This window comes from Chelonoidis abingdonii, chromosome 5, assembly GCF_003597395.2.
Source record: "Chelonoidis abingdonii isolate Lonesome George chromosome 5, CheloAbing_2.0, whole genome shotgun sequence".
Taxonomy (NCBI): Eukaryota; Metazoa; Chordata; order Testudines; family Testudinidae; genus Chelonoidis; species Chelonoidis abingdonii.
Window position 1 is genome coordinate 93829402 of NC_133773.1, and position 22721 is coordinate 93852122.

The 22721-nt window shown below is 45.4% G+C and overlaps 2 protein-coding genes across 2 annotated transcripts in view; one reads left to right on the plus strand and one right to left on the minus strand.

Moving 5' to 3' along the window:
* The window catches only part of SCFD2 (sec1 family domain containing 2), a 340493-nt gene extending 336416 nt beyond the window's left edge, over positions 1-4077 (plus strand). The window contains exon 9 of the mRNA XM_032773224.2: positions 2838-4077. Within this exon, the coding sequence (XP_032629115.1) occupies positions 2838-2930 (93 nt within the window). The 3' untranslated portion in view covers positions 2931-4077. The remainder of the gene's footprint in view (positions 1-2837) is intronic.
* Positions 4078-7662: 3585 nt separating this feature from the next.
* RASL11B (RAS like family 11 member B) lies at positions 7663-12310 on the minus strand. Its single transcript, XM_032773226.2, has 4 exons — positions 12096-12310; positions 11816-11872; positions 10412-10488; positions 7663-9492 (listed from the first exon to the last, which is right to left on the minus strand). Exons 1-4 carry the CDS (start codon positions 12238-12240, stop codon positions 9025-9027), a joined length of 747 nt encoding a protein of 248 aa, XP_032629117.1. The 5' UTR covers positions 12241-12310; the 3' UTR covers positions 7663-9024.
* Between the last annotated feature and the right edge of the window lie 10411 nt (positions 12311-22721).

Below are 22721 nucleotides of genomic sequence, written 5' to 3' on the forward strand. Positions count from 1 at the left end.
TAAAGACATGCCCAGTTTATACAGATTCAGTTCCAATGATTTACTTCTGCTGGCCCAGATTGTTTCTGTGAGGTCTCAAACATGCCTTACATTAAATGCTATAAAACTGCATGGTTATTTATGAAGTGCAATTATCACCCCTGGCAACCATGATTATGTTTGTGTTCTTTAGCTGATCTGAAATATTGAGTGAAATTCTGGCCCCACTGAAGTCAAAGGAAGTTTTGCCCAGGGGGTTACACCCAGTGTTGTACTGCATTGTCATTAGTATTGCTGCTTGCATCATATTGCCTGAGCCCTGTAGTCTGAAACTTCACAGCATGTGCATTCAGCCTCCTGTGCCTCCTTGCGAGCCAGATATCTGGTGATATCCAAGGTTACCAGCTACCATCTCATGGGATATTTGCATTGTGGGATGCTTAATTTCCCAATTTAGTTTCTGTTTCACAATTCCTTCATTTTTCACACAAACCTTCTCCTCACCTTCTTTTTGTCTACCCTGGTGCTACTCATTACGGTGTAGTGGATCATGGAGTGACCCTCTGGCCACTTCATGATGGCTGTCATGGCAAAATGTAGCCCTCAATTGAAGTGTCACAGACAAGGGCACAAATGTTAAATGGGTGAGGATTTACAAAGGAAATTTATCCTCCTAAAGAGACTTGCTTGGACATTTGTTTTATGGGCAATTGTACAAAAGATTGGATCATCTGCTTTCCATGGAAACAGAGGGCCATATGCTCTCCTTCATCCACATCTGAAACCACTATTGATATCCATGTGCATGGATGGGAGACGGCAAGATTGTGTCTTAACGTCAGAATAAGTTACAATCATCACTCTCATTTGTTTGTGTGGACTCATTTTATCAATTGCACATCTACCCTGCTAGTTTAGTGATAATACTAGGAAGATGAAATTGCTTTTATCTGTGAGTGGTGGTGGTTTGGCCTGTAGATTCGTAGACAAAAAACATTAGTAATATGTCATCTCATATTTCTTAGAATTAAGCTGAGTACATAGGAAGAGGAGTGCCCAGACTGTACTGTACTCTGTTTCCTCCACAACATAAATAGGAAAGTGCAGCCTTTGACACCACCAAATTACAGAGGTGGTCTTAAGCAATGGGAAATAGAAGAGATAATCAGTGTCATTTTGCTGTAGTTTGTGTGGGAAAGCACACGAGGTTGTTAGCACAAAAGAAAGTATAGTAATTTAACTCCAGATTCTTTTCATTATTTAAAGAGAGGATGAAAGAAAAGAAAAGAATGTGGAACAGGGGAGGCTTAAGCGTAGTACTACTGAGATTTGGGGTATTTGGTATTTAATATCTTTTTTTTAAAATCACCTGCAGTGTTTGACTATCCAGATAACAATATATTCATGCGTGTTGATCTTTACCTCAGATGAAGAGTGTTCACAATTTGATCAATTACTAAAAGAAAATAGGTACATGCACACTCAATGTTGTTGGCATTTAAATTACAGTTGCCATAATTTATGCCTTCTCATTTTTTTGGATTTTTCTAAATTAGATGTCCTTAATCTTACATTGAAAAAGCAAGTTCATTTTTAAGTCTGGTACAACCCTCCTCCAGTTTGTCCTATATTTAATATGTGGGCCTGATCTTACAAACACTGCTGTGAGTAGTGCTTGTTACACTCAGTAGTCCCATTGGCTCTAATGGTAGTAAAGCCCAACACTCCATTATATCTGCAGGATTGAGAATTTAGTAGCTAATAAAATCTAGTTAGGGATCTAGGGGAGAAAAAACATATATAAATATATATTGTGTACAAAAATCCATCTATGATGGTCTGCTGCTTAAAGGATAAAAACAACAATTCCGCTCTGTGAAAAATATTAGTTTTTGAAGTGTTCCAGTGCTGGATGTTGGCATTGATCTGTGTAAAGAATTAAATATTCATTGAGCCAGAGAGAGAGGCTAACTCTAAAGCTTGGTGGTTCGGGTGTTTGTCTGAGATTTGGGAGGACTCAGGTTGAAGTCCCTGCTCTGAATCAGGCAGAAAACAGGCTTCAATCTGGGTTGCCCACACTCTTTCTCTGACTAGAAATTCCCTCCGTGACGTGAGAAACCTTCCCGATCAATATTGTGTCAGAACCAAGACATTTCTGCAGAACACTTTTGGTTTTGACAAAACAGTATTTTTCAATGGAAAAAAAATATTATCAAAACTGTTTTGACCAGCTCTAGTAATGGGTGATGCTGCCTTTCACTAGGGACATATTTTCTCCTTATGAAAAGCGTAACAAAGATAATCCAAACTGTGTCCGTGCTTCAACCGTGATCCTGCTGGCTGGAACACCAGGCTCCTAGTCTCAAGTGGCAAGTTTCTGATAATTGACTGTATTTCATTGACTAGCCACAGCAGGCAGACAATGCTTTCTGTAATTTTCACCTCAGCGTAAACAAAGAAGAAACAGCTGCAATTTTGAGTCACTTGTTGACAAAATTTAGTGCTGTGGCAAGGGAAACTGCTGGTTGATCAACTCATTTTTCACAAGTAAACGCAATGGGAGTCATAACAAATCACTGTGCTACTCTGGTAGTGGAATTGTGTGGGGTGAATGAGTCACGCTACAAATGCATTAGGAATTAGATAGTAATCACTGTTCTCCCACTGGTGGGTTCCGCTATAATTATTAGCTGAGCAGGTGGTAGCATTGGACAAGCTGCATTGCCACCTCACAGTGAGCGTAAGACATCAATGATCCCTCTGCTATACTGTAAATGAACAGTACACGTTTAGAGATCTTGTTCTGATTGCAGACAAGATTAGTCTCCTGAATTGCATTTTTTTATTTCTGTCTTCAGGTAATTGTGCTCTCCTCAACGCTTCTGACACCACTTAACATTCCTGAGTTGTTGTTTGCAACAGACCATCTACAACCAGACATAGGCGTCTGAAGAGTGCAGATCTGTGGAGAAGATAAGTGATTTGCCTTCACTGGAAATACCACCCTCTTGCCTGTCATTCTTTCCAATATTCTTCCAAAAATGAATTTGTGTAAAAGCTAATTGTGGTTGTAACTGAAAACTGAGTTAAGTGATTTGATAGCTGGCTGCAAGGGGACTTGAATGGATTTTGGGAGCACTTAAAAATCATTCATTTGTTCAGTGACGTCAGGCTTACACTCAGCTCCTCCCTGCTGAATGATATTGCTAACATGGGCCCTGCCCACCGCATTGCCCAGAGAACGATGGCTGCCTGTAGTAATTCCCCAGAAAGGGGGTAAATCTGGAACAGCTGCAAAGGGCTAGATTCTGCTGCCTTACCTTCATGGAGTAGTTCTTTCCACTGTAAGTAGTCCCAAAATGGGATTCCTTGTAGTGTAAAGTGGGAGTAAAGGTAGCAGAACCTAGCCGTGGCCTGTTTTGTTCCCCTGCAAAACACATGTGCCTTAGTTAGTGTTTAAGTCCTTCTGCGCAGTCTGTGAGCCAAGCCCCAGGGAGAGGCTATGAAGCACAGCACTGAACTGAGTTGTCAGTAGTAGAATAGCTACAAGTCCATCGATGGCTTTACTGCTGATAGGGTAGAAGTGGAGGGAAGCATGGTTGGAGAATCCCACCATAATCAAACTGGTGAGCCATGTACTGGCTTTCTCACAGGTCCCTGGTTTCCTCTCTTGTTTGCCTTAGTCATAATCTCATGAGAAAAGTCACTTTCTTTGACATTCTCCTCTGCATGATTTTGCACAGGAAAACATGTGGGCCGAGATGATTAGATGTTTCACTTCATTAATCCTAGAGGAATGCTTCTCTCAGGCACATCAAATAAATAACATATTCCCATTTGCAAAAACATTAGGATTTCAAAAGTAGAACGCTCATTTAAAGTTGTATTTCTGAATAACAAGGGTAGGAAGAGCTTTTGATTTTAATTTATGATTAGGCAACAGCCTTTAACAAGGCAAGCTGAATGAGTTATGTAACTTTTCCTTTTTTAATTTTGCTTTAATTTTTGGAGGAAAAAAACGTAAGTGGTTGAGGATTCCAACTGTTTACTGCACAGATGTTAATAAAAATGCAGCATAAAATAATGGTGCCACAAAGATGTAGCGTATTGTCTCAGTTTGTTCATCCCAGGGATGCGAAGACTACATTCTATGCTGGGAAATCATTTACAGTTACATTTTAGGGGCACATTTTTAGGCCGTTATTCTATATACAGTGAAGTTCCCCTATTTTAGCATTCTTTATTATGCCCAGAGACTAGGTTAAATAGAAACTAGTTCTGTAAGCTTTGCTCACTAGCTAGTTTAAGTTCTGTTAAATGTAACCTTTTTTCTGAAAACTCTTCATTTTGTTTTAATGGTGCACTTCGGTTGCCAGAAGGGAACAAAAGCTTGATTATAAAGGTTAGACTGAAACATGGACAAAGTTGCCTTTATGAAAACAGATTTAGATGATGAATATAGAACGTTACGTTCCACTGTACTTGATGGGAAAGTAACATACCAAACCACATGTAATGCTAAAAGCTTATGAAGTCTTCTTGACTGAGCAAGTTAGAGAAATGACAGCAAACAGCCTGTCTCTGTGGTTACATTTCTTCTTCTTCATCTGCAGTGTTTACATCAGGGGTCGGCAACCTTTCAGAAGTGCTGTGCCAAGTCTTCATTTATTCACTCTGATTTAAGGTTTCACGTGCCAGTAATACATTTTAACGTTTTTAGAAGGTCTCTTTCTATAAGTCTATAATATATAACTAAACTATTGTTGTATGTAAAGTAAATAAGATCTTTAAAATGTTTAAGAAGCTTCATTTAAAATTAAAATGCAGAGCCTCCCTGGACCGGTGTCCAGGACCCGGGCACTGTGAGTGCCACTGAAAATCAGCTTGCTCGCTGCCTTTGGCATGCATGCCATACATTGCCTACCCCTAGTTCACATTATCAGAATGTAGATGTTTTGGAAATTACTTAACAGTGAAGAAAAGATTACAGAATCTGCTCATCTTCCTGGCTTTTTCATACACACCAACCCCTCATTTATTAGATACAGTCTGTTGCTCTTCCCCTACCCCACCCTACCCCATACATACACAGGCAGCATAACCAGAAAGGGGCACCTGGTCATGTGTTAATTCTGTTGTGTGGCTGTCAATTCCTCCACATCGTATGGCCCTTCCCCCTGTCTTTCAGCCGCTGCAAGGGATTCTAGGCAGGAGCTCCTGGCACAGGGAAGTGGTCACCAGTCCTAAGAAGCTGTTGCAGCCGTGACAGTTTCTGTCCTCTTCCTCTCCCCACCCCCTTACCTGAACACTCTCAGAGCCCTGACTTGGTAATCTGAGGACATGCTGCATGAGTTATTGGGCAGGGCAAACCAGGGTGGGTTGGGGACTAAATAGACTTTGGTGTTGAGGTTCCCACAGCTCTTGTGATTCCACAGATCCCTGTATAGGGAGATGCCTAATCTTCTATGCCCACCTTGGAGGAACCTTCATAGCCAGTTTGCCATGGTGGAATGCAACAGCAGGCTAGAGCACTGTACTTCAGCAACAGTGAGAGCAGTCAGGGGCTGAAAGGAGACAAAGATGATTGGCTACTGTTCAAGGACAACAAGGCAGACCTTGGGCCTTTCGGGATTTGTTTTGGAAAGGAGGGTGAGGGCTGTGTCTCCTAGTTTGGGGGAGGAGGTGGGGCAGGGTGAGTGTGGTTTTTGGTTGTATCAGCAGCAGTTTTGAGGGAGGGTGAGAGAGAGAGCTAAGGCGGGGAACTGGCCCCTACGTGGGGGTCAGCATGGGCATTGCATGCTGTGAACTGGCAGGAGGATGCTTGCTGTCCCGAAGTGAGGTAATGGCTAGCACCCAAATTTTCTGTAGAGGCCAAGCAGATATCCAGGTGTCTATTGCTTATCCCTTGGTGGACTCCTTCTCGTCTTCCTCCAGCCACACATACCCAACAAGATTCAAGGGCCCTTGAGTTCCCTCTGGTCATCTACAAGCAGGAATAGCTCAGCAGATGCCACTACTTCATCATCTACACAGTACAGGACACGGCCATTCTCCACTGCAGTAGAGGATTGAATTTTGCATTTGGAGGTGTAGGATGCTGGCCAAATAAGTGGGGACGTCAAAGGATATTATACCAGATTTTGGAAGGCTTCCCTATCTTAGTAGTTGTAGTGAAATTGGTGGAGTAGAGAGGGTCTTTGAAAATAAGAAAGCAGTGGTCTGGTTACACAACTGGTTCATAATGCATCATGTTCTCCTGCAGCCCTCATCCTTTTCCAACCCCCCACACCCCTACCCCCGACTTTGCCATACCAGCACCAGCTCCAGGGGAAAGGTGGAATGCTTGCAACCCTCTGTCACCTGCCCTGGCACTTTGGCCAGTCTGATGTGGACATTAGTCACTTGGGTGACAATGAGTTAGTTGACACACCCGCATTAAAGCTCAAATGAGACTAGATTAAGTTACAGTCTGTGATCCTTCTGGTCAGGCTGGTATAATTGCACATTACTGCAGCAGGTGTGGTGGTGAAGCAACTGCCCTATTGCATGTGATGAGTGGAAGATATTCTAGCTAAGCTTGACGTTAGGTGGGGATGCCCTAGATCAGGAGCAGAGTTGAGAGCCTGACTCCTAGGAGTTGGTTTTTGATTACAGCACTTTGGCTGCAGCCAATCTGCCAACCAGAAGGAAACACTTTGTCCAGGTGACCACCACGCAATGACTAGTAGCATCTTGGGGCAGGCTAGTCTTGCAGGTGACATTTTTGTAAGCAATTGGAAATTAACTTGGGGGAAATGGTCACTGTCTCCTACGTGGGTGATAGAGATGAGAATTTTAATATTTCAGGACAGTGAAACCCAGTGCTAGAAGCTCTTAAGGGTTGGCCTAGGAAAACTAGTCCTTTTTAAGAAGGCAGAATGGTTGTTGGCTTATCGTCTAAGCCAGCTGGCTGGGTCTGCGGGGTGGTCTGTGGTTAGATCAGCCACCTCTTTTCTCAAGAATGAGTCTGTGTTTCCCCATGATTATTATTATTGTGCGATAAAGTTGGGGCCTAGGTGCCATTTGTTCCAAGCGGTATGTCTCAGCTGTCTAGTTCTCTCTGTGAATGGAATGAAGTCAGAAGTTTGTGCCAATTTACTCTACCCCCTAATACACTGATCAAGCTCACTTTCATTCTTCAAGGCATCGTATTTATCGCTAAGCAAAATTGTAGTGTAGGTTGTGCTAATACTGCCAGTTTCTAACAGAAGAATTTAAAGTGGTAGAGGCTGGTGTTTAGCTCATGAATAAGTTCATATCTAAGTACCATCAAGCCTCACCCCCACAGCCCCATTATTTGAATTTTTATGCCAGAGGAGGGGAGGGATGGATCCTGAACCCTAGCTTGAAAGGCCTTGTTTTCTGCATAATTGCATCAAAGGACAATATATGGTACAGAAGAGGTTCTGAGTACTTTCCACAATACCTAAGGTGCTTGTGCCTGTAAGACCTGAATACATAAAAATATGCAAAGGAGGAGGATTTAATTCACATTTCTGCCTATTGATTTTGTAAAGAGTGGTTAGGATGTACCGTACAGGAAATTCTGAGTAAAACAGATACTTGTAAAGCAATCCTTTGTCCCCAAGGTTCACAGGCTGTTTCCAGTTCTGTTTAAAACAAAAAACACTACATGAGAAAATGTGTAGTTCAAAAAAATTTAATGCTGAAACAGACTGCAGGAGTGAAAAATCTGCTCCACCTAAGGAGTTATCATACACAGAATAAATTACAGTTTAAGCAAAAGCACAAGTGGCTTTTTAAAGTGCATTTGTATAAGGCCTTTAGCCTATATTCTCAAACTCCATTGGCTCAATGTAAAAATGCTTAAGTCTGCTAGGTGTGGTTAAAGATGAATATCCCACTGAACTCTGAGAGAAAGGGCTCAGCTAAGAAAAATCCAACCAGCTTTCAGGGGCGGCTCTAGACATTTCGCTGCCCCAAGCACAGCATCATGCCGCGGTGGGGCACTCTGCCACTCGCTGGTCCCACGGCTTCGGTGGAGCCTCCTGCCGGCGACCAACAGAGTGCCCCCCGCGGCATGCCGCCCCAAGCACACATTTTGCGTGCTGGGGCCTGGAGCCGTCCCTGCCAGCTTCACTGCCTAGAGCCAACAGTGTATATCATACAATACTGAATTGACAGAGTTCCTTCCATGCTTACTACACACAATGGGGCTGGGTGGAAATGGAAAAGGTTTTGCACTGAGCAGTTACCAAGGATCATCATTCCAACTCAAGACTTGCATCTGAAAAGCAGCAGTAGTGTAACATTTTAAAATTAATCTCGACAATATTTTTCAGATGGTAAAAAAACAAACAAGTTATTTGTAATGATAAAATACACTTAGACCCTGTGCACAATATTTCTGTGTACAAAAATTCTGGTCAAACCCTCACTAATGTAGCAAGTCAAAATAGTGTAGCATTGTTTTTACAATCATGAAAACCCAGTCACAGCCACTCATTTTATACTGACTTTTAAAAACAAGCTTATTTGTGCTTCAGAATACATGGGTAAAATCAAGCTCTACTGAGCAATAAAAATACATACATGCTGTCCTTCATCCAATACCGAAAACAAGCATACAGCTGTAAGACTCAAATGGTTATTTCCAATTAGTAAGCTGCAGTTCAGGGTATTTTCTTTTTGGTCACCAAACTTAGTTAAGTGATGTGGTTGTACATCAAGCCAACTGTGTCCCATCCTAGGAAAGCAAGACTAAAGTTTTGTGGGTTGTTTTCTTTTCAATTACTAAAAGTTTGGTTTTAAAATGAAGATAGATGTTCTACCATTCACTTGCTAGAATCACTTAAGGAGTTTATTCAAGCCTCATGCTTGTTTCTCCTTTAAGCAATGGTTTATTTCTGCAGCAGTTCAAAAGAACCTCTGATCCATCCTTCTTTCACACGGCCTTGGACACCATAGTGCCAGTGTTTAACATTCCAAAGTTGGAACTTTATGACAACAGGTTGAGAAGATAAAACCCCCCACTTAGCTTTGCTCTCAGACAGAAGTGACAGTCCTAACTTTAGCAGACAAAGCTTGCTTAAACCTTCTCTTCAGGTCCTGCATGTTTGGCGACTTTGGCCTTGGGATAAGAGAGGTTCTTCTCTTCTCAGGGGTGCTAGTTATTTGTTGTTTACTAACTTCTTTACACAGGACATGGAAGGCATTGAAGACATCATTATAGTTCTCACTGACAGACACTTCATAAAAAGTACAACCTAGCATGTTGGCCAATTGAAGTCCATTCTGTGGCTCCACCTCTTTAATATGTAGGAGATCAGCTTTGTTTGCTACAACAACAACAGGGACTCTGTTTCCTGGGTGTAACTGTCGAACTTGCTGATGAAGTTGACTAAGTAGTTCATAGCTCTTATAATCTGTGATGGAAAAAACAATCACAACAGCATCTGCCCATCGAATGCATCGGTTCAACTGTTCATTACAGTCCAGACTGTGTTCATGGATCTGAGAAAGAAGAATTGGTTTTAAATTAGATGGTTATGACAGAAAAAAATTGAAGTAACCTGACTTTCATTTAAAGCCTGTAATTCTAAATCCATTTTATATTTTGATAGACTTGTATTTTGTATTGTAAATTAAACTATAATTTGTGCGTGTGTGCGCACACCTTTATAAAGTATGTCGATCCAACTGCAGAAATCTGGAATAAATAACCCTGGAGTGTGGCAAACTCCAGTGGAAAATTGACCTGAATAGTTCTGCAAGCAGAGAAAAGCTTTGTAGTTCCACAGAATGGGAAATTAACTGGCTAGACAGTAAGTCTAGGGAAGCAAAGATATGAGCTGGAAGCATTTAAACCTGGAGAGTTGCCCAGTGCAAAAAGGCAAAATCCAGCATTACTCTTGTCTACACACTCAAACTTTCCATAATACAAGATTAAGTCATAACAACTCTTAATGAATGCAACCACAGTACTATGGTTTTTAGTTTCTATTGTGCGCTTCTGTGAAACTTTAGAGTTTATCAGGCTGTAGTAATGACATTTTTTCCTTCCAAGTTTTTCCCAATGCGTTTCTTGTTGGCACAAAAATAAAATGTTCCTAACACATTAGAATGTAAATCCATATTGGATAAATCAGCCTTCCCATACAAGACTGCTTGTCTCTCCAAGAGTACAAAAGATTAACTGAAATAGTGGGTTGTTTACTTTTACTGTCAATGCACTATATACATACAGGACATCAAGCTTTCACTGTTTATTAACAAGGTTACCAATTCTGCCTTTCAAAACACTTGATACTAAAATGGATAGTGAACCATTTTCCAGAACGATTGATAAGTGGTTGAACAGCTCATCTGGCAAAAGATATAAAGATTAAAGCTTATTTTACTATTTTAAGAGATGTATGGATGTGTGGCTCACCTGAATTCCTGGTGTATCTTGCACTTGAATAGCAAGCATCTCTCCATCTATCTGGATCTGTCTGCTATAAAGATTACCTAACAACAACAACATTCTGTTACAAATACACTCACAGCTATATGAACAGACCCAAAAATTGCCTGGAGGGGGGACATGAACGGCAGCACTTAAAAACGTTTCTATTGTCCTGTGCTCTTATCACTAACCACTCAACTGTAAGCAACTGCAGTAAGAGACTGGTAACTTTTAACACAATGACAGAGGGAAGGTTGTAGTGGTTTGTGGTTGTTATCAGAACCCATGGGAGTTAGTTTTGCATTAACTTGCTTGCAAATTTTCAGTTTTTTAATTTTATAAAAAACTTGGAGCTGATTACACCTTTCAAGAGAATGGGACAATTTTAATTATCAGCAAAGACAACCCCACTGTTGTTATAGGACATGAGTTGGTTTGACAATTCGGGGTTCTGCACTTGAGCAAATATTTTCTCTTTAAAGTGTTTTTTGATTGGATGCCTTTTGAGTCTATATGGTCTTGAGACGTTTAAAGGCATGTGTTTCTACAACAGCAACATCTTGATTGGTTTGTGATGTCATTAGAAACACTCCTTTCTTGGATATATTTATTGCCTTATTTCTATAGTATAGCTAATTTCTAATCTTATTACTTGGATCTACACTTCTTTTTTTTTTTAAATGTTTCCGTCCATCACTCATACCGCTTAGCTAGTTTGGCTAAGCTTGTTTGCTTGTCTGTCTTCCCTGGATCATTAACTATTTTTAAATTAAAAAAAAAGAGAACAGGTCCAGTAGTGTTGGAACAGTTTTTAAAAGTGGGGGTGCTGAGAACCATTGACCAAAACTGTAAACCCTGTATATGACAGAAACCACTTCAAGCCAGGGTGGGGGTGGGGGTGGGGGCAGCAACCCCAGTTCCAGCACCCCCTGAAAGGGGCATGGAATGAAGCTAGGTTCCCCCGCCAACATCACTCAGCTGGGACCACAACTTTGAACAACAAGCTAAAGTGGGGTGCCTTAGGGGTTTAACAAGTCAAATTTCAGATCAAATACTCTGTGTAAGGCCTCGATCCCCATCACAACAGCAGGAACAGATGCTCCTTGTCTGCTTTTAGCCAGTATTCAGCACACTACAGTGCAAGAATCCTGTTTGCTTCCCTGATAAACTGGTGCATGGCCCCGGAACGTTAGTCAGCCAGGCAGCAGCCCGTGATTATTGGGAGCAGGGGTATTAGATTTTCACTGCTTAAGGCACAAATGACATCGTCTAAGTGGCATCTACCTCCCGACGTGCTCGGGGGAGAGAGCAAGGGGGTATTTAGCCTTTATCAATGTAGCACCGCGCAGCATGAGGCTCAAGCCGCCCAGCCACTCCCCGCCCCCTTACCTGCGTTCCTCTCGTAGTCTCCGATGAAGCGTTTTGTGAGGAATCGCACCACCAGGGCTGCAATGAACACAAGCAAAAGCCAGTTACGACCGCTCCTGCTGGAACGCGTGCGCAGCAAGCCCCTTCCCGCAGCCCAGGGGCTCGAGGAGGGTCAGTGTCGAGGCACCGGGGGCGAGCAGCACCCCGCTTTGCGGGAGGGAGTGGGAGGCCAGGGGCTCTGGCGGCAGGGAGCCCGCGCCTGGCCTCTCGCCCCCAGGCGATCGAGGCGCGCAGCACTCACCGGTTTTGCCCACGCCGCTGGCTCCCACCACTGCGATCTTGACGAGGCGGGGGCGGGCGGAGGAACCCCCGCTGCAGCCGTCTCCGCTGGCGCTGCCGGCCTGGGGGTACTCGGCGATGGTGCACATGTTCTGGACAAGGCGCATCGCAGCTGCCCCGGGAGCAGAGCAGTCGGGGAGCGGGCGCTGCAGCGGCTCGGAGGGAGGATGCCGAGGTGGGGGGGCGCTGGGAGCTGCCCGGCGAGTCTCTGTCTGTCCCGCTGCTCTCTGAGCTGCCGGCGTTGTCCCGGCTCTTTTCTCTCCCCTCCTACAAACCCCGCCCCTCCTCCTCCGGCGGCCACTCACCGCTCCCGGGAGCCGCCCGCCCCGCGCCTGCAGCGCCGCTGCTCCGCCGCCAGTGGCCCCCCTGGGACCGCCGCCCTCCCCTCAGCGCTGCTGGCTCCGGCCGGGCGGTAGCGAAGGGGTCAGAGAAGCGTCGGAGACTCGGGGATGCTGCTGAATGAGCCATGGGCCGGGGGGAGCGAGGCACCAGCTAAGGCCTGGCCTGGGCTGGTCCCAGGGTGGGGCTACTGCTTTAGGGGGGAGAGTCCGCCTGAGTCACAAGGGAGGGTAAAGCCCTAACCACAGGGAACCAGCTCCAGCCAGAGTCACCCCTGAAATATTAAACCCCCGCTTAGGTGGCTGAATAGTTCCAAGGGTGGATCCCAAACAGCTTCCAGGTCCCTCTGGTAACAGCCCTAGGAATGGCCACACAGCATCAGCCCCATGGCCCAGCCAGTCCTGTACCCTGCGCCAGCAGTGGGCGATCCCAGATGGTGCAGCAGAAAGGGCAAGACCCTGCCACCGGGCAGCTCAGGGGTGATCTTCCCCCACCATTAGGCCTCACCCCGCTGCTGTGTAATAGTTAAAGACTGGCTCAGTGCCTGAAGCACAAGGGTTAATATCCTTTTATTATGAATGTAACTCAGCCTAGGCCTGTTATCCATATCAATGTAGAAACCATCACCATAGCTTGAACATAAATAAGGGTGTTAACGGTCCTACAGTCGGTTACTGTGCTAGGTGCAGAGGAGTATCATTTATTATTTGTGTTATGGTAGCACATAGCTGGCCACCCCCCACCATCCCCCTCCACCCACAGCCCCCTCAGTTAGGCACTGGGCAATCATCAGCTAGATGGTCTTGGCAAATGATTAAAATACTAAGGCAAACCCATTTCTAAAGGGCCTCTTCCTCTGATACGTTACGTCGTATTGACACAGCATAGGATCCAAATCATAACTTTTTGCTGGGATTTGCCTTTTGAGAAATTATTGTCAGACGCTATGTTCTGGTTGAGCATAATTCTTGTCCAATACAGGCAGTGCTACAAGTAAGCACTGTGAATGCACAATATTACTTTTGAATTTAGTGCTTATGCCTCCTTATTAGACTTGACTCTAGAGACCATTCACCCATTGAACAAGTAGAGTCAGTGGCAGATTAACACATGGGGCCACAGGGCCTGTGCCCAGGCACCCCACCCCCCACCGGAGCACTGGAACATGGATAGAAGTGCCACCAGTGCCAGAACTGTGGCCAGGGGTGGCTCCATAGTTTTTGCTGTCCTAAGCACAGCCGTCAAGAAGCCTTTGGCGGAGGTTCACCCTGATCACATGGATTCGACAGAGGTTCTGCGGGAGGTCCGCCGGTCCCGCACGGTGCCTGGAGCCGCACCTGACTGTGGCCCAGCCCCCCGTTTCCTCCCCTTTAGGGTGACCAGATGTCCCAGTTTTATAGGGACAGTCCTGCTATTCAGGGCTTTTTCTTATGTAGGCACCAATTACCCCCCTCCCGATTTTTCACACTTGCTATCTGGTCACCCTATCCCCTTCCCCCTGGAGCCTTGTCCCCTGGTGGCCAGGCCAGAAGCCGGAGCCAGCCCTTTGTCAGACTCACCCAGGGAGCCTGGTTGCTGTGGTGAGCCCTGGACCCTCCACCTCCCCTAGCTGGGAGGCCAGAGGACCTGAGAGCAGCCGCTGGCCCATGTCCCCACTCCCTGGGACTCACCAATTAGGGCAGCTGGAGGGTCCAGGGCTCCCCACAGCAGCCTGGGCAGCTCCAGGAACAGCTTTGGGGTAGGCCACTCAGATGACTGCCAGGGTCAGGCGGGCTGTGTGTGGGGGCACAGCGGTCGGCACATGCTGCTGGCTGGCCGGGGAGTGCTGCAAACTTGTAGCGGCAACACGAGTGGGGGGGAGCAGATTTCTCCCTGCTTCTGCCTGGCGGAGAAATTGTGGGGGAGCAGTGATCCACAGATACTGTTGGCCCTGCCACCCCCAATTCCTCTGCACCTCCCCTAGGGGCTGTAAGAGGGAGAGCAAGGAGCAACACCAACCACTCTCTGCATCCAGGTCACTTTCCCCACCTGAGCTGTGTAAGGAGATGGTAGGAGAGCAGCAGCTCCTGATGCTTGCTTCACAGAACAGCCCAGGTGGGGAAAGTGACATGGCTGCAGGAAGCCCAGATGTCGCTCCTCACTTCCCCCTAGCCACCTAGAGGGGAGCAGCATTGGGGGGTGGGGGCAAGCAGCAGCACCAGTCATTCCATGCAGCCAACTCAGTTTCCCCACATGGGCGCAGAAGAGGAGTCCAGGGGTTAGGCGTGAAGGGGGTCACAGTGCAGGGGTTAGGGCTGAAGGGCTTAGGGGCAAAGGGGTCACTGCAGCACAAAGTAAGGGTGACAATATGCCGTATACCAGGGATTGGTAACCTTTGGCATGGGGCTCACCAGGGTAAGCCCTCTGATGGGCCAGGCCAGTTTATTTACCTGCTGCATCCACAGGTTCAGCTGATCGTGGCTCCCACTGGCTGCAGTTCGCCGCTCCAGGCCAATGTGAGCTGCGAAAAGCCATGGCCAGCACATCCCTTGGCCTGCGCCGCTTCCCACAGCCCCCATGGGCCTGGAGCAGTGAACCACGGCCAGTGGGAGCCACGATGGGCTGAACCTGCAGACATGGCAGGTAAACAAACCGGCCCAACCCGCCAGGGGGCTTACCCTGGCAAGCCATGTGCCAAAGGTTGCCAATCCCTGTCATATACCATGCCACCCATAGGCGCCATTTTCCCTGGCGCCACTCCAACTCCACCCCTTCCCCAAAGTACTCACCCCAACTCTGCCCCCCCTCCCTGCCCCATTGGACCCCTTCTCCATATCCCCACCCCAGCCCTGCCTCTTCCCCAAGCATGCCGCGTTCCCCCTCCTCCACCCTCCCAGCGCTTGCCATGTGAAACAACTGTTCCACAGTGCAAGCGCTGGGAGGGAGGGAGGGAGAAGCAGGATGCGGCAGTGCACCCAGGGGAGGAGGTGGCATCAGACTAGAGGTGGAGGTGAGCTGGGGCGGGGGGGGGGGGGGGGGGGGGGGGGGGGGGGGGCAGGGCAGGAAGCTACCGGCAGGTGCTAAGCAGCGCCTATGCCGCCACCCCTACTTCTCCACTGCATCTGGGGCAGCACTGCCTTTAGACTATTAGGCACCCAGTGAGCAGCTGCCACTGTCCAGCCACTGTTTAATTTGTACCAGAGCTTGCTGGGGCTGAGCCCTGGCACCTCTTTCAATACAAATTAAGCACTGGGGGGAGGCCCTGGGGAGGAACCCACAGGTGCCAGGTGTGATGGGGATGTGGAGCCTGCAGGAGCCAGAAGCAATGGGGGGGCCTCCATGGGAGCCGGGGCAATGGGAGGACACCATGCCCACAAAATATGTTTGCCCAAGGTGCCATGTTCCCCAAGGCTGGCCCTGGGCAGCTCTTACTGTGGCCCGGCTTCTGGCCTGGCCAGGGTCTCATGGGAGGGGCAGGGCCCCATAGTGAGAGGAATGTGGGGGGCCCCAAAAGTTCTTTGTGCCCAGGATCCCAGTCAATCTGAATCCGCCTCTGAGTAGAGTATGACAAGCAGCAGGAGCACAGCACAAGCTTCCTCACCAGAACTGAAGGAAGCACCTCTTCAGGTGAGAAGGCAGTGCTCTCCCATGCCCATTCAATTCTTGGCCTGTCTGTGGAGACTACCAACACACACATGTGGCAATGAGAGCTGGCTTGTGATACAGACCATCAGTCCACTGGGCACTGGACTAAGGCTATACAACTGATTTCAAATAGGGGAGGGCAGAAAAAGCTAGCAAAGTACACAATGTCCCTCAGACATTTGTTTGTGAATGTAATTGGCTGCTGCTCTGTGAAATACTGAGCTAGTTACAGTGTCAGCGAGTAGCTCCATGTTCTTTACAATATGTTTCTGCTGGAGGTTCATGATAAGAAGGCAACGCCCACAAAATAACTATAACTGGAATAGGAGCCAGTTGGGAGGTAGGGGTGCAGAGGGTTTGATGAAGGAGTGACAAGAAGGAGGAAAGAAAAAAAATGAGGGAAGAGGATAAATGGGAGCCGAGGTTTATAGAACTGGGGGGCTTACGTTTTGGGCTGTGTCCAAGATGTACTTTGCACCATTCTGGAGAGCAGGATTGTAAAAGTGGCTTTAAACCACTTTTATACATCTTCTCTTCTCTAGGCAGCCCAACAAGAAGAGGCTGATCCCTGGTGTAAAAGTGGTCTGGGGGATCCTTTATGCCCAACTGCTCATGGTCCCAGCAGGCCATTATGCCAGCTCTGTGTCAATGGAATATATAGATACCCTGTCATAGATGTCTCATGCCTCCCCATACTAGGCCCAGAGAAGATGTGAACCAAGGGCTCCCACATTACAGGTGCTTACCCTAGCTCCTCTACTAGAGAAGGCCTCTTGTACTTAACTTTCGCTTTGGCCCAATAGTTAAAGTGGATCAGGCAAGCAGACAGCACTCCCCATTCAAATCCTTTTGCCCCATCTGGCAGATGGGAATTGAACCAGAGTATCTAACATCCCAGGCTTCCCACCCTGGAATTCTGCTTTGGCCCAAACAGATAATTAAAGTGGAACATTTTCAACATGAAAGCCTCGTTGTCACTGTTCAAATCCCATCTCAGGAAGAATTGAACCAAGGTCTCTACTAGTGTAGGTGATTATTTCTGCCATTGTACTCTCAAACTTTCCAGCCTACAGTCTCCCTTTCCAGAGTCTGATCTGACTTGTCTATCCCCAAGTTTCACCTCACTTAAAAACTTACAAAATTGGACATAAAAATACAAAAGTGTCCCAGCAAACTTACTGAAAAATTGCTGACTTTCTCATTGTTACCATAGAATTATAAACTAAATCAATTGGAATATAAATATACATTTGGGTGCAATGTTTGAGCCTGTTTTTCACGTGTGAGCCTTGTCTGTAGCCCGAGCCCCACCACCTAGGGCTGAAGCATGTACCTTAGGTTTGCGCAGCCCCCAGTGGTGTGGGGCCCTGAGCAGCTGCCCTGCTTGCCATCCCATACTGCTGGTCCTGCGCTTGCAACCCTCCTGAACCTGCCCTGTGACACTCCCTCCCCCTCAGGGCTGCAACCCCTAGTTTGAGAAACGTTGATCCAGATTCACTGAGTACCCTCTGGAAGACCTCTGAGTACCCCCAGGGGAACACATACCCCGATTGAGAACCACTGTTACAGGGCACTTAACCCTCACTGCCCTCCAGGAACGTACACTTTCTCCTCTGAGGGCCTGAGCCAACTCCCACTGAATTCAATAGACTTTGCTTTGCTGCCTTTTAGAAAATTCCATGACTGCATCAGTTCCCCTTACATGTAGTTAGGTACAAACCTCCATATTTACACACCTAGCCAACCTTGAAAATCCTGGTCCCACTGACTCCAACTGGTGCAAAAGCAGGCTCAAGAGTTGTACAACATTTTGCAGGGGGAAGGAATTAAGCAAGCTGCCACTCCTCTACTATCTGACGCATTTTACAGGATTCTGTATCATCTCTGAAAAGGAATATCTCAAGTACTGTTTCATCTCCGAAGAGGAACCTGGACATCATCAGCGCCAGCTAACTTGAGACCTCTACTGTATGCAGCAGTGGTCAAAAAAGGGAAATAGAATGTTAGGGTGCATCAGGAATGGACTGGAGAATAATCTAGTGCCATTATATAAACCACTGCATTACCTCATCTAGACGAAGGTGTGCAGTACTGGTGACCCCATCTCAAAAAGGGTATTGCAGACTCAGTAAGGGTTTGGAGAAGGGTTCAGAGACTGAGAAGGGACTGGGAAAACCCCTAAGAAGTGAAAGTGAAAGACAAACACACACACACACACACCCTGGCAAGAGATTGGGATTGTTTACCTTTAGGAAGGGGATGATTAAAATGGAGGTGACCACAGGGTTCTGGAACTAGGGGTGCTGGGAATGCAGCAGCACCACTGGCTTGAAGTGGTTTCCATACTATACGGGAGTTATGGTTTTAGTCAATGCCTCTCAGCTCCCCCACTATACAAATTTCCCCAATGCCACTGGATGTGACAAAAGTCACAATAATGATTGGTCTAGAGAAGGCAGATCAGGAGCTGCAGTTCTCCTTGGCTCTACAGGACAGTCAATGAAACTGAACGGTAGAAAATTCAAACCTGGTGAAAGGAAATACTTTTTCACAGAACATGATTCAACTCTGGAACTTGTTGCCAGAGACATTCACTGAGGCCAAGTACTTCGGCAGACTGGAAAGGGATCAGACATTTCTCTGGATAACAAGAATACCAGTTAATGCTAATATGATCTTTGGAAGACCTATGAAACCTCATGCTCCAAAGTTTAAACCAAGTATTGGGGAGGCAGCTTATCCCAGCTATTAACCAGTCTAACGTAAGGTTTCTTTCACCTTTCTCTGCAGCATCTGGTACTGGCTACCATCAGTGCCAAGACACTGGACTAGATGGACTTGGGGTCTAATCCAGTGTGGCAACTCCTATGTTCCTATGAAGGCTTCCCATTTTAGGGTCTTTTAAATAAAATTTTATGCTGTTATTCAGAGAGAAACAGTTCATGCACAATTCTCTGCAGCTTCATAAAGAAGATAATTTATTGGCAATGCAGACAATGAGGCTGAGTTTAGTTTTATAACTCAGATTCTGTCTCTCTTTTTTTCTAATGTGTGTGGCATTTAACATCTAACATTCACCTTTAAAGCAAAGAAAGCTGTGTGGACAGAGTGTTCAGAAACACAGACAATGTGTATTCCTTCCAGGTCAGTGTTTACTTTCCAAAACATCCTTGACCATGTGTACCATTATGGCAGAGTACCCATGTTCCAGCCATTGGGAAAAACAGTTAAACCATGGAGACTAGTTTAACTGCTCTTCTGGCACAGATGCTTTGCTGTGAATAACAGAACAAAAGAGGGAGAGAGCAGAGATTAAGAGAAATTAAATAAATAGGAAAACAACTTTTCTTTGTACTGGGAACGATCTGGGCAACAATGCACAAAGCTTATTGAGTAAGATAAGATCTTCATTCCAAGAAAGAGGGAGGTGAGTGGAGAGAAACACACTCACACCCTCACCCACCCACATACCCTACTTGGTTTCTATAGCAGCATAATAAGACATTTTTCTCTTTCCACAAGAGAGACTGACTAATGTTCTGCAGTTATATTAGTCTGCATTTTAATCAGATTTTATCTTCTCTTATGCTTTTGGGTCCCATCCCCTGCCCATTGCCCCTTCCCTTTTCTTCCTTATGTCACATGCAAATTCTGGGCCAAGAAGTGAAACGGAAGGCTTTGTCTTTCCCATCCAGAACAGCTCATGTGCCTCTCTCATTTTATTGCATTTGTTTGGGTTTTCACAGTACATGTAATTCTCAGAGCATGGAACACTGATGACAGACTTTTCTAAATAAACCCGGACTCTAGCCCTCCTGCAAATCTTATTAGTGAGGAGTAAGCAGGAGTTTTCTTAGAAATAAGTACATTCTATTGTTCATTTCTGTGAGTGTTGTGGGAAGGGGCTGGATTTGTTAACAGTGGGGAAGAGGCTGGCATTAAACAGCTCAAACCACAACATTTAGAAATCTTGACCCCATAACTTCACCAATTCCAGTATTTCCAGGCCCAGCAGGTACAGTGATGGAAAACACAAACCTGGGTGTAGGGCTCCAGAAGGAATCAGCTGCTGCCCACTCACATACGGAAGGCCCACTGATGTGAGAAAAAGACTACGAATGTGAGGAAGGGTTTGCAGAGTTGAGCTCATGGATTGTGAGCTCTTTAGGGCAGCATTGTGTCCTTTGGTTGTAAAGCAGCAGGTACAGCAATGGCTCTGTGAGCGAGACTTTTGAAAGCGAATCAGGAATTAGTCACCGATTCCCAATCAGTTTCAGTGGGACCTGGATACCTACCCTCACCACTGTAGGAACCTTTGAAAATCTCACTGTGTATCAAAAAATAAATATTAATAAAATTACCACTAATTGGCTTTAATTAATGGCTGGGAAAATGCCCACTTATTTTGCTTCCAGAAATCAGCTCGCAAAGCATTTCAAGGATAATCAAAAACAGCCAAATAAACAGGAGTTAAGTCAACCCGGGAAGTAACTGGGTAAGTGATTCCCACTAGAGAGACATAACTACATTCCAGATAGGGCTAAATGAGGCTGGATAAACATGGCTGTGCTTTATATGAATATGAACCATTTTCCTTCAGTAACTCTCTTCATCCCCTTTCATCTAAGGCAAGAGCCTCATTGTTATAATTTGTGAGGGATGTGGTTTACAGTATGTAAATGAGCCAGCACTGCTGCCTACAAGGTTGTATAACAGCCTTAAATTGTTTCTATTCATCAAAAATAGTCATTAGTATTCAGACAATTATTATTCAGGCAGTTGACTACAGATATGAAGCCAAAAGTTGACAAAAAAAATGCTATTCAGTTTTATTGGCAAAAATGAGAAATTGAAGCTACTGCAGCATCCAGCACACTAAAACAAGCCACTTTTGAACAACATACTGTGAAAATGGTTAAACATGAACAGTAATTAAACACAGGAAGCTTGAGCCTGGACTCTGTCAAAAATGTTGGTATTCCATAAATCCTCCTGTGAATATGATGAAGTGTACCATAGCAGAGGAGGGTAATTCAGTGCTATTGTATAGAGACATGGCTCAAATAGTCTCATATGGTCTGAAAAGAGCACTCTTTTTCTGTATAAAGCATGGAGTCAGTCCAAAAAATAGAAGTAACGCTTGGAAGAATGCAGCTCCTGGACGAATTACAAATTCCAAGTACCAAAAAAACAAAGGTTGGTATGCTAGGGCATCTCTGCAGAGAATATTGTATACGAGCCATTAATATTTCATCTGGAATGTAAAGCTATTGAATCCCACTTGGGACTTAAGTGTCTCAATGTATAACTTCAGTTATTTGCTATAACCAGTTTTAACTGGTTATGCCACTTTCATGAACATTATCTTCAAGTTCTTGTTCAGAATTCACACCGTTTTGCCCCATGATAGCACCAGTATATTAATTTCCAGATTTTTAAAGATGTAGGCGTTCAAATAAAATATAACTCCCTTAGTAACATTTACAGAGATGAGACAGACAAGGTGAGTGAAATCCTAACGCTAAGCTCAAAAGCTTGTCCCTTTCTCCAACAGAAGTTGTTCCAGTAAAAATATTACCTAACCCACCTTGTCTCTAATATCCAGAGACCAACACAGCCACAACTCCAGATTTAAAAAGATTAGTCTTTTTTTTTTAAGATGGTCTTTATCCCTTTTAGGAAGCAGAGTATAACCTTATCAAATGGCCACCCAATCTGTGGACATCTTCCCATCTGTTCCATTGCCAGCAAGCAGTAAATAGGGCAAAGAAAAAAAGGCCAACAAGATGACTTAACCATTCATTTTCCATGTAATTCTCTTCTTCTTGTCTTCCTCTTCCCCCAAATATTCAGCATCTTTGAAAATAAGCATTCCCTTTCCCCATATTCCTAGGAGGGGATTCATTGGAGGGGTCAAAGCAAAGGCTACTGCCACTTGTTGGGGTGGTTTAATTATGCCAGCAGAAGAGCTCTCTTCCACCAGCACAGAGCAGCTACACAGGAGATCTTACAGAGGCACAACTGCAGTGGTACAACTGTGCTGCTGTAAGGTCTGTAGTGTAGACATAGCCTAAGAGTTATACAAAAAAGAAATTCCAGTCATTCACAGGCCAAAAACCCAAATAGTATTTTCACAAATGACACAAACTCCAAAGTACATTAACTGTGTTTGATTCTGATCTCACTTACACCAATGTAAATTAGGACTGACTCTCCCAAAATCACTACATTTACACCACTGTAAAATTGATGAGAATGCAATCCAAATAAGGCCCATTGTGTCCATTCACATTACCTCTTTTCCACATAGGCAGCTCCCATTAAAAATTCTTCCCTTTTCAACCTACTCTCAAACAATTATTCATCTAACTTACACCCCCTTGAGGGATCTGGTCAAAGGACAGTATAGAATAACTTTCCCCGCTTCCCCCACTTGCTTCCTCCCCCTCCTTCCTTTCCTCCCTATGACTGGAGGGGTGTTAATGGACCACTTCACCTTGAATGGTCTCATAAAATATATTAACTACTTATGCTAAACAATCTGTTCCACCTTGTAGTTAGCTGTGACACACTGATTAAGTTTCCTAGACCCAAAGAAGAGCTCTATGTAAGCTTGAAAGTTTGC